This window comes from Halyomorpha halys, unplaced genomic scaffold (assembly GCF_000696795.3).
Source record: "Halyomorpha halys isolate HHAL.00 unplaced genomic scaffold, Hhal_1.1 Scaffold485.1, whole genome shotgun sequence".
In the NCBI taxonomy this organism is placed as follows: domain Eukaryota; kingdom Metazoa; phylum Arthropoda; class Insecta; order Hemiptera; family Pentatomidae; genus Halyomorpha; species Halyomorpha halys.
Genome location: NW_027114369.1, coordinates 413,666 through 425,798, shown reverse-complemented (window position 1 = coordinate 425,798; position 12,133 = coordinate 413,666). Strand labels below are relative to the sequence as shown.

At 26.8% G+C, this 12,133-nt stretch overlaps 1 protein-coding gene across 9 annotated transcripts in view; it reads right to left on the bottom strand.

The window, feature by feature from the left end:
- Positions 1-2,336: 2,336 nt before the first annotated feature.
- ATP8A (ATPase phospholipid transporting 8A1) overlaps positions 2,337-12,133 on the bottom strand; it is a 109,547-nt gene continuing 99,750 nt past the window's right edge. For 5 of the 9 annotated variants that reach the window (XM_014424950.3, XM_014424944.3, XM_014424945.2 and 2 more), the window contains 2 exons: positions 11,072-11,178; positions 2,337-5,757 (listed from right to left, as the gene is read on the bottom strand). In XM_014424950.3, coding sequence (XP_014280436.1) covers positions 5,660-5,757; positions 11,072-11,178 — 205 coding nt within the window. In that variant the 3' untranslated portion in view covers positions 2,337-5,659. Of the gene's footprint in view, positions 5,758-11,071; positions 11,523-12,133 lie in introns of those variants that run through there. The other 4 variants (XM_014424948.2, XM_067051566.1, XM_014424952.2 and 1 more) reach the window with 3 other exon arrangements.

The window sequence follows — 12,133 nt, the reverse complement described above, 5'->3', positions numbered from 1 at the left end:
ATCAATCAGTGTGGACATGAGATAAAGCATGTGACAGAGTAGAAAAAGAAAAAAGAATGAAGAATAATGAGAAGATAACAAATAAGTTGAAAGAACTTATTTAATAGTGCCAATGTTTCGGCCAGAATTTCTAGCCTTTATTGGAGCTACTAGTAAGACATCGGAAAAAGAATGAAACAACTATATGCTGGGGACGCATGCAATGAAAAGCGTATAATATAAACCAAGAGAGTTCAAAAGCACTATTAACAGGATAAAACATGGTTGTTTTCCCTAGGGACAATGTCACATGACTCTGTCCTGAGAAATTTTGTAAGAAACATTGATCCATATACATTGTTCCCAATGTAGAAGAGGTATAGGTGTGTTGTGTTTTGTGCCTTGATTTGAAAGTCCCCTCTAACTGAAACACCACAAAGATGAAGTTATCTCAAAAATTGATGACACCATAAACATATGCACCTCCAAATAATTTTTATGGGTTCATGCACTCCATTCTGGGCACCCCTGGTATAGCATATCTAAAGCAGAAGAGCCATCATTATTATGTTTAAAGCAATTATTTGGATCTAAACCATTCTAGTCAAGAAAGAATCAACAGCATTTGTTATGGATTGTGAATCTATGTCTTCTAATAATGTATATCCAATGAATTCATCACAAATTTCACTTAATTAAAAAATATGATCCCAATTGTCTTTCATTGTTTATGTGGTCTCGATTTTTATAATCATATCATAAACAAAAATGATACTTAGTCATATCATTGCCGAGTTTGCTTCATCTCAGTTATTTTCAGTCAAACATGTGAACTTGTCTCTTGTTTCCTCACCTTGCTGGTATTTAGCTCTGATCGTGAAAGTGAGATTTGATGCTTATATCCTGACAAGAGCATGAATGAATTTTGAGACACTTTTGTACTCAAGGATTGTGTGTTACAGATAACTGTTTTATCTTTTTATGATCAGTCAATGAAATGACTTAGCCCCTACCTTGGTACTGTCAGCCCACATGTGGGTAGCCACTGCTTTAATACTTAAAACTTATGAAAAAAGATTTCTAGGAGTGAAAGAAAGAAGTTTCAACCTCCAAAAGGTTCTTCTCTACACCAACTCAATTCAATTGCGACCCTCAAAACTCAAATTGACTTAAGAGTCAGTCTAACTCAACAGTTATTTTTCATTAGTTTGTTAATTGAAACCGAATTTGTGAAGGAAATAAATGATTACCTTAAAATGAAGCAAAAGGAACTTTGTAATCACCTTTATTATAAAAGTTTTACTAATTTAAGAAAAAAGTAACAAACACAAGTCTTTTTAAAAAATATAATATAGAATTTAATACATACATTCAATTCAAAAAGCCTTTGAGTGACTAGCATTAAAATAAAAGTTATGAAAATGATGTATTTATGGTTGTAATTACCAAAATCTAATTTCGTAATTACATTCAGTTCAAATAATACAAATAACAATTAATGAATACAAAATTTTAACTGAAAATTTACAAAATGAAACAAATCAAATATAATTAATCTAAAAATAGAATTGTGATGCATATGGATAAGTTACAGTCTGTTACGAAATTGTAAACATATACATTCATGTCAGTTGTTCAGGAAAAAAATAATAACTAATTTTTCAAAATGCCAACTTAAATTTTCAAAATAAATGATTATTATTATTATCACCATTTTGAACAGTATTTTTCATGATACACTTGTTTTCAAAATTTTGAACTTCAATTAAAAAATTAGTTATGGCTTCTTCCTGAATGCTAAAGATGTATTAATCTAAACAGTAAATACAAAAAGTTATTTATAACTAAAGAATCTATTAACCAGCACGCCCCTTCTCCAACAGTTCCAAAAACTGAGAAATTTTAATGACTTTGTCAATAATGTGAGTGCATACTTAGTCAAGAAAAATTACAAATTTACCTAGAAGTAATTGAAAACTTCTTTTAATGGATTCTGATGTAAAACTATTTGATGGTAAAAATTCACCACTCCTTGGGGTTGGAGAGGCCAAATATGGCATATGTTTCAAAATGGCCATCATATATTTTTAGATTTAAAGCCAAAAACTCTTAATTTATTACAGATATCTGAACAAAGTTTGGTATATCAAAGATTTAAAAAGAAAACTTATTTTTACTTGATTAAGGGACACCATGCCAGTATACTGTAGCGCATTCAGGTTTATACTTAGAAACCCATCAATAATCAATGGGTTGTATTGGGTATGTATTTTATTGAGTTTATTGTTTCTTTTATGTAGAAATAAAAAGTTTACTCTTTCCTTTTTTTTATTCGAGAATTTTATATTTTTCAACAGCTGTAATATATAAATACGCCCAAACAGGTATAAAATATAAATAAATGCATAATGAGGTGTTAATAGATAAACATTGATTGATATGAGAAGATGATTGGGGACTTAAAATATTTTACATTTTTTGACATTACACAACATACATTGAAAATATCTAGAGAGTTCTAGAGTTTATTGGAACTCAATTAGAAACTCATTAAATACACCATGAAGTAGTCCAAATATTACAAAATCAGCTCTGTTAGAGTAGCAGTTTCCATAATATTCGCCAAAATAAAGATTTATAGTAATAAGGAAAAAATATTTTTGGTTAATGAAAAAACTGTATCCTCTAGGGAATAAATTAGAGCCCAAAATAAAACTTGTTAATAAAATAGTTTCCTGTAATACTTTAAGAGTTATTGATAATGAATCTAAAAATACATGATGTTCATTCTGAAAAATCTGTCATATTAGGCATACATATCCACAGCGAATGTTTTACAATCATCTTTTCGATATGAATTCATTAACAGAAATTAATTTACATTTACTTCAAATTCAGCAAATTTTTACTACTACTTCACTTGATCCAAATATTGTCACTCATATATTTTGTCTGATCTAAAGGCTATTTCAAATGTTTAATGGTATTTTCCATCTGGAGTCATGTTGGACAAGATAGTTTTAGTTACATATTAAAATTACAATCTAAAAGAATAAATTGAGTTTTGTTTTAATCAAATTGACTATGGTTTTACATTCATTGACTGGGCTTTAGTTTAAAAAAAATTAGCGTTCAGCCATGAAATGGATTAGACAGCATTATTAAAAATCACTGGTATCTAAGAAAGAAAAAATTAATAAGCTTCTAATTTCATTGAATATTTTAGATAAAATTTCTTCTTGACCACAATATTTTTACAAAACATATCCTCAGGCAATTAATAGAAGAGATCAGTGAAAAAAAAAATCAATTTCTTTTTAAATTCTCTTTTGTATTTGTAATATATTGGGCAATGTGGTTAACAGATGGAGTATTCTGTAATAATCTATATTCAGTTTCTTAAAGGGTTACTATCTTAGTAAGCAACAATTAAATAATTAACAGGAGTATTATAATCATACAGATTCTGCATTTCTTACAAACAAGAGATTGAAGTTTAATTAATAACTTAAATCAACTAAGCAACAACATATGTTATATCAAACATACAATAAAAATTTTTTTAAACTTAATAAGCAAAATGAAACATAAAAATACAATCTAAATAAAGCAAAAAAAAAAATTAAGTTCTTTTTTGTTAAAAATGCTACTTTAGATAAAAGAAAAAAATTCTAAACAATGGTAGGAAGTACTACTGGTAAAAAATTACTATTATTATATTTTAAACACCAAAATCAAGTTTGAAACAGAGGTTAGAAAAATACATTTAAATCTACATTTGTAATAAGTTATTAATTTCTTTAACTTGAAAACATTTTTTGAAAAATCAATTATCTTTTATATATGTTATGTATGCACTGCTACTGCTACAATAAACTTTATAAATAAACGAAATAAAACTGGGGAAGATTTATTTTTTCCTCTAAACTTAAAAAATAAATTCTGTAAAAGTATAAACATGAAATGTCTATATGACGGATAACAATGTGAATTAAATACTATTGGACCCCTATTTATCCAACTTTCATAAAGTAATTTCTATATAAATTTTTTTTTTACAGGAACATTGATTTTCTATTATTCAAAATGTTTGGTAAATTAACTATATTTCTTCATATCAAACATAAATGTTCATATTTTTAAAACTGAATACGATTGTGCCTTCGTAAAAAATGGAAATCATTAGGGATCCATTTTTAAAATACGTATTTATATCATTAATCAGACTAGCATCATTTGAATAAAATTGTATTCAATAACAATACTGTTTTAGTCAATATTAATTAATCACTAAAAACGTGATTAAATTTACGTTAGCCTAATTTTATGCTTTTTTATTGAACAATAAATAATTTGTTAATTATTACTTGGTGCTGATTGAGATTGTTTAATGAAATATTGAAAACTTAATAACTATATTACAGATAATGAAATATATTTAATTTAAAACTCATTGCAATTTTTATGAAAAAAAATATTGATCATGAAATATATTTAATATATCACTGGTGCAAGATCAAAAGAGCTTAAGTTATGCTCTAGAACTTGGGAAAAAGTGAAAAAAGATTGGGTTTAAACTTAAAAAATATAATATTTAAATAAAATTCATATTTTACTATGATAAATATTCTTTGACAAGATAACATAATGATTCATAAATAAAGAAATACTGAGGACTTAAAATTTGTTTTCATAAGTTTGATGAATGGTCCTTCAAACTCCAAAATTTATGATTCAAGTCTCATTGAGCAAACACTAGTAATATTTTTTATATATTACTAAGTAAAAATAGTAATTTAAAAAAAAAAAAAATTCACAAAAGAAATTATCCCAGTGAATGACAAAATTGAGGATTTATTTATTTTTTATTCATATATAAAATAAAAATTTTAAAAATATCATATTTCAAAAATAATAAATACATTATTCATTAATCATCACAAACAATGAACGGAAGTTCGGATGTTATTCGAAATAAAATTTACCTCTCTGTTATTGGTACTTGTCTTTGAAAGTTTTTTATATTGTTTCCAATCCTAAAAAAACATTATAAATGTTTTTTAATAAATTACAAAAAAATAAAATAAATAAATAATAGAAAGTTTTCTGTAACATTTTCTTAAAAAGAACTTATATAGAGGTTTAACTTTAGATATGGATTCCATTAAAAATTGTCTTCACAATTTCTATCCATCTATTAAGAAACTAGCAAATATCTATTTAAATAAACAATTTTACAAAAGAGGTAAGAACTTATAATATTTGCCAATAATAACAAATGTAAAGCTTAAATTAAAGAAAGTCACGTTATGAGAACATACTACTCTTTAAATAAATGTTGAATAGAATAACTGAAACAAATAAGGCAGTATCAGAATTGGAAGGAGAACATAAGGATACATTTATAATAAAAAAATGTAGAAATTAAAAAGTCAAGTGCATAAGTTTAAAAAAATAATAAATGCAACATAGAAACACATTTTCTTATATCTATATATATATATTTACACAAATATTAACATTGAAAATAAAAAAACAACAACAAATGACAATGATTAGCAAAGTTCATATGAGATAATCACACATATGTACTTGATACTGAAAGTTGATAAAAGTTTCATTCACTATCAAAAATATAGTCTCGTAGAGAATGAGGACGACATTAATTTGATAATGAACATTACATTCCTCCTGGCTTAGGTATATTAGTATTATATGCTCTAATGACATCAGACTGGGCGACCGCACCTCCCTCTTCTTGTGAAAAAGCAAAGCCATCTAAATTAACAAATATTAATGACTGTATCAGAATCCATAATAAATTAAACATTAAAACATAATAGAAAGACTTTGAGCCTAAAATAATCAACTTTAATGAGTAACATTAACTTTCAATAAATAATAAAATTAAATTTTTTAGTACACATTATATCAAAAACTTGATTTAATGTTTATTTTTGTAGCATGGGTATTAGAGAGAAATTTAGGTAGATTAATGCACTAAGATACATGACATGTAGTTACTTTTTTTAAATTGACTGTTTCCCCTTTTTATTTGTTAAAAAAAATAAATTCAACAAAGTTTTTACTATAACCTGATCTATCTAGCATAAGCTGATCTACATGGAAACAAATTAACTTCGATATCAATCAGTCACTCAATGAAACGTAAGTAGGAATATCTAAATATTAAGCTTGTGGTAGGGAAAATTCAATACGTCGAATATCAGTGGTCAATGTTGGTAGATTTAAAGATGATAGACTTATTTGGTCAGTAAAATGGATACACTAAATATCCCTATTTCTTTGTCTATGGGAAAGTCATGCAAACAAGAATATTTAAGATAGGGCTTCATGAATAAACATGGTTGTCAGCAAAGCTAATATCATTCATAAAATATAGACAAATCAGAAAAAAAAAAATCCTTCTTCCTCTATATATTAAACTAATTGAAAGCAGGGGTCTTTAGTGGACCACAAATCTGTAATCCCCAAAAAAGAATACTTTTGTAAATGTTACTCAAGTTGAATTGGAAGCAAGGAGAAGCACAATATTAGTCATCAAAATCTTGTGTATTTTAATAAATAAATAACAAATTTTAAGCGTTACAACCCATGTTGTTTTAACTAAAAAGTATTGTTTTATGTTACGTATTATGTTTTTTTTAGTTTAAAAAATGCTTCACCCTGCAAAAATAATTAAATTATGACCTTTTTTTCTCTTATACTATAAGAATAAACATGAATAGCATTTATTAAACTATAATTACTCAGATTTGACTCTAAAACTCTGTGCACCAAAATCACTGTTCCCCTGTGCTGTTTTATCGTTAACATATCTGTGACACCTGTGAATAGTGAATTAAGTGCAATTTTGTGAATTTTTACTTGTGTTTCAAATCAAATTTGTTTTCTCTTTCAATGTGTCTGAGTGAAATGGCTATTAAAATAAAAGGGGATTCTCCCTTCGTAACAGCCATATTACTCAGCTCAAAGGTGTATAATATTCAATATAATATTCAAGTGATAATAGTAAGTCTGACTAAAACAAACAATTAATAATTAAAAGTGTAATAAGAACTTAAGAGCTAATAATTGAATAAATACTAAGACAGAACAATTGATGCAAAATAGCAACAGGACAATAATCGGTATTGGACATTAGGCAAGACATGAGACGAAATATTTCATTTGATTAATACATAAGCGAAAGCAATAAAAATATATTCATTAACCAGATAACATTTGGTTGGAAGATGTTGGGGAGAGAATTTTTTTTTTCTTGGACATAATATAAAATAAGGAATTTTCAAGAACTTTTTTAAATGATTTAGCAATTACTAAAGTAACAAAAAGTTATTTAACTAACACCAAAATCTCCTGTGAAGAATAAATTGTAAGTAGAGTCTAAACGTGAGTAATGAAATATTAAGTGTTAGACAGGAGAAAACAATAATTAAGTAATGTGATGGTCATCATTCACATTTTTATTATTATAAAGAATTTTACTTTTTTCTTTTTTTAATCATTTAAATTAATGTAACCTTTCTGGTATTAAACTATAAGGTTACTTAAACTTACTGTTTTCCACTAAAAACTCCTCTTAGATAGCTCAAAAGACACCTACTGAATCAAAAGTGCATCAAATAGAACAATGAAATAAATATGAAATGTTCAAGTAATAATCATGATCTATTCTTGTGCAAAATGAGCAGTGTTTAAAAAAAAAAACTACAAATAAATGTACATTATTCAATAATATGTACAAACAATTATTAAGCAATAAAGCAAGAATAAAAGGTAGATAAGTTTAATTTATGAATCATTTTATTTAGAAATATGAAATCACTCACTAGAAAAGGAACACTTTTCTACAGTATCCTTCAGATAAGAAAAAATTATATCCAATTACCAAGCAAGAAATATTGGTTAAATATTTTTCGCTTGCTCACAATGAAAGGTAGTGATCATTCATAAATTGAGTTTCGTATTTGTAAAGCAAATGAAAGTAAAATTTATATCTTCAGAATAAAAAAAAAAAAATGATGTTCACCGTTTAGACAATCAAGGTACAATTTTTAATTGTAAATAAAGGAACGAATTTGGTTGTGGGTCAATAGACAAATTTGTGCACCAATCAACTGAATTGTTAATACGATTTTAAAGACTTTGTTAGGGATTATGAGGGTTGAAACCTAATTGGTCAAATAAAGTTTTTATCATATTCCACTAATTACTTTTGCTTACATATTCACCAACACATTTTCCTTGATACCCAATTTGGCCTAAATTTGGAGGAAAGTTGGGGATTAGAGTAAATGGACATTATATCAATTACATCAGATTCATTTAACTACTGTCACTTATGAAAGGGAAAAAATCCTTTCTGGATAAAACTATTTCAACAACGGCTCGTCCCATGGATTTTATTCACAAATGACAAATCACTAACCGTGAAAAAACATAATAACCTAAGTAATAGAAATATCCAGAAAAAGGATAATTTTGAAAAATAAAAAAAATAAGGTGATAAAAAAGAAGAAAAGAAGTTAAAAACAGTGAGGTAGCAATACTGTGATGATCCACGATGATAAAATCAGATGATAAGTACAAATAAACGTATTTTTTTGAAAATATGATGAACTTCCTTACCAGTACCTAAAGTTTGAACAGAATAAGAAAATAGGGCAATTAAAAAAAAAGTTATACATTTTTCTGAATTTTTTTTGCTCTCTTCATAGCAACATAATCAAAAGTATTTTACTCTAATCATTTAATAAATCTAAAAACTCATTTAAACCTGATAATAAAATAACTATTAAAAAATATTAGCAAATTAATGCTGATAATAATATTAGCAGAGGGTATAAACATATTTTAATTTTATGGATTACCATATTAAGTTTGCAAATAAAATGATTCATTTATTAGAGAGGAATATATTTTATATTAATTACATATGTAAATTGATTGAATACAGAAACCTCTTATAGCTGACAAAGGTGAAAAAATAATTTAATTAAATTTAACCAAATCTGAACATTAAAACCTTTAGTTTGTTGGAATATATTTTTAAATATTAATTTTTACCATGAATAAATCAAATTGTATGGAAAGCAAATAGATTTCCATATTAAACCAATTTCAACAACTGAACAGAAAATATTTATATACAATACACATTTATTATAAAAATAAAAAATGTAAACAAGAAATATATTATTAATAACTTTATTATTATATAGTATTAATATTACAAATGCTATGGTTTTGAGAAGAAATACAGGATTCTATTTATTGGTCAAATAAATTCCTGTAATCTATGTTTAACCATTACAAAGGCAATTTTTTGAAAATTAACTGGTTGTCTATATGATAAGAAATAAAAACAAATAAATTTTATTTTTTGTCTTTTCATTAAATGTGTGTTAGAAACTACCTCGAGTGTGTGAGTTCATACGGTCAAACTTTAAACTTACTTGTTAAAATTGACATCATTAAAATGTAACATTAGCTTTGATATTACTTTTCTATAATATTCTCCTATTTTCTTTTACTTTTGTTGCAGCCAACATGTAGTTTTAAAAATGGATTATGTAACGTATGATTTTTATAATGTTAAAACAAATGTACTCTTTTGTTTTTTACACTGTTGAGACAAAACAATACATTTGGGTCACAATCATTGCATGTACATACACCGGCTCGAGCGCCTCTTCTCACTATCTAGTCTTAGTAGCCAGCAGTCTGACCCTCTCCGTCATCTTAATCACTTTTCACTATGGCGGGCAGACTACAAAGTTGGCTCATCATCTATGAGGACAAGGCGCGCAGACATACCCTCTTTCAAACCTACCTCCACAAGGACATAAAAACCTTCCCACAGCAGGGGCCCTATCCATCACCCATAGTGATATAAAGACATTTTTCTTTGTTAAATCTTAATTTTAATTATTGTAATAGTTTGTTTAAGTTCTTTTTTTTTCTAGTTTATATGTTTGTATATTTTGTTTTCAAATGCTTTCATTTTATTATGTTCGATTATTCAAAATATAACAATAATAATATTTGAAAGTTCATTTATTTTATATTCATTACTCTTCACGGTTGGACTAGCAATGATTTCTTTTGAACCCCTACCCACTGTAACAACTTTCATTAACCATCTTTTCAGAAGTCAATTTGGAGAAGATACCAATCCAAATAGTCTTGGTCCTTTCTCTTGTTTTAGAATAGACCTTTCAAAACATATGCTGTGACTAGAGGACCATTACCAGGTAAGATGGAGGTTGTAGACAGCGTTAAGCAAGATGCTGGCTTCCATTTCTGGAAATGAATTGATAACTTGAAGTTTCTTTATTAAAGATAAACATGGATAACAAAATCAGCTTAAGAGGAAGAGAAACAAACTAAGATAATATTGAAAGCAGGGCCAATAAGGAGCTACAGTCTTATCTAAGAACCTCCTATTCAGAATATATTCAAAGGATTGGAAGGAATAGAGGCTAAACCTGCACTGAAATACGGAAACTCAATAGGAACCCCCAAAGAAAGGTGGGTTTGGACTGAGACTCTTTGACATGCCAATAATCAATAACAGAAATGTAGGTAGACTAAAAGATAAGAACTTGTCCGTTGGGGATCATATCCAATAGGTTGGGCATTAAAATATTACAGCCAGTAGTTGAAGTAGGGCATACAAAAATCAACGTGCCACTTACTACCCTTCTGACCCTATACTTTCTTAATGGATATTGTTTACCCATACTTATTAATTATACAATCCATTGGACTTCAAATGTTTTACATTTTTTTTTTTCAAATCCACCCTCATTCTTAACATATCAGAAACAGAGTTATAAATCTAATTTCAATAAGTTGATTTTAATCATCGAAGGGATTCATATGTTTTTGACACTACTTGATTTTTTTATTCATTTATGTTTCATACATTATAATAGTTTCTTAAAATTAGGATATACTTCTGTTTATACATAATAGTCTTATCCTTTATTATAATATCTTTATAAGCATAAACTTAATCATTAAATAATCTTGATATTACGAGAATGATAAAGTAAGAAAAACTTACGTGATAATTCTACATCAGAATTTACCCTGGTACTTGTTGTTGATCGAAGATTGAAGACACTTCTCACTCCTTTTAAAAGTCTAGCAGTTTCAGTTAGCCTGGAGGAACTTACATAAGTTATTATGTACAAAAAAAGTTTCAAAAACATTTCTATATACAGGAATTTTGAGTTATAAATGAACAGAATAGAATAATTACATAAAAATTAGACCTAGAGAAAGAAAAGTCACACTTTAGCTCTTAGGAAATAAAATCTTCAAAATATATATAAAAAAGTAAATAGAAGAGTTGTATGTACTAACAGGCAAAGAGCAGTGCACGGAAATAATTGGCAAAAAAAAGCTTTAAGTTAGCTGTGCACATATAACGTGTAATTATAAAACTTGTACTATTAAACAGTTAATAAAAATAGTACTTACACATTACCAGATGTCCAATAGCATGCATACTTCTAAACAGATGAGGTTAAGACACTTAATACCAAAAGCCAATATAACATTTAATAAATATCATGCAAAATTTAATCAAAAACAATAATAAATAACAAATTTCTGAAAATCATTAATTGATCATAGAAGAAATTGTGTTATTAAAAAAAAAGTATTAAATTATCAGTAATAAACTATACTTTAAATAAAAATGTAATGTTTATTTTTAAAAAATATTCTTATTTGTACATGATGATGAAAATTAATTGTTAATTAAGTCATGGACAGAAAACTGCTTTCTAACAGCTAGAGAAAGTTGTTCTAAATTATTTGATAACAAATTTGAATAAATGTTATTTGAAAATTATTTCAGATAGTGTCCATGTCTCTGGATATAGACTACACATCTAAACCTAATCAAATAAAATTTGGGATATACAAAACTGTACACATCCATTTATCATGACATTCAGATGTATATTTATAAAACAATCACTGAACACCTCTATCCATTACTATTGTCTACCAGGGCAATATATAAAACAAATGTATAATATCGTGTGTTCCTGGTAAAAAATATCATTGATATGAACTGTGCTAAAAGGACGAGGAAATTGGGAAATCCACCTATTCA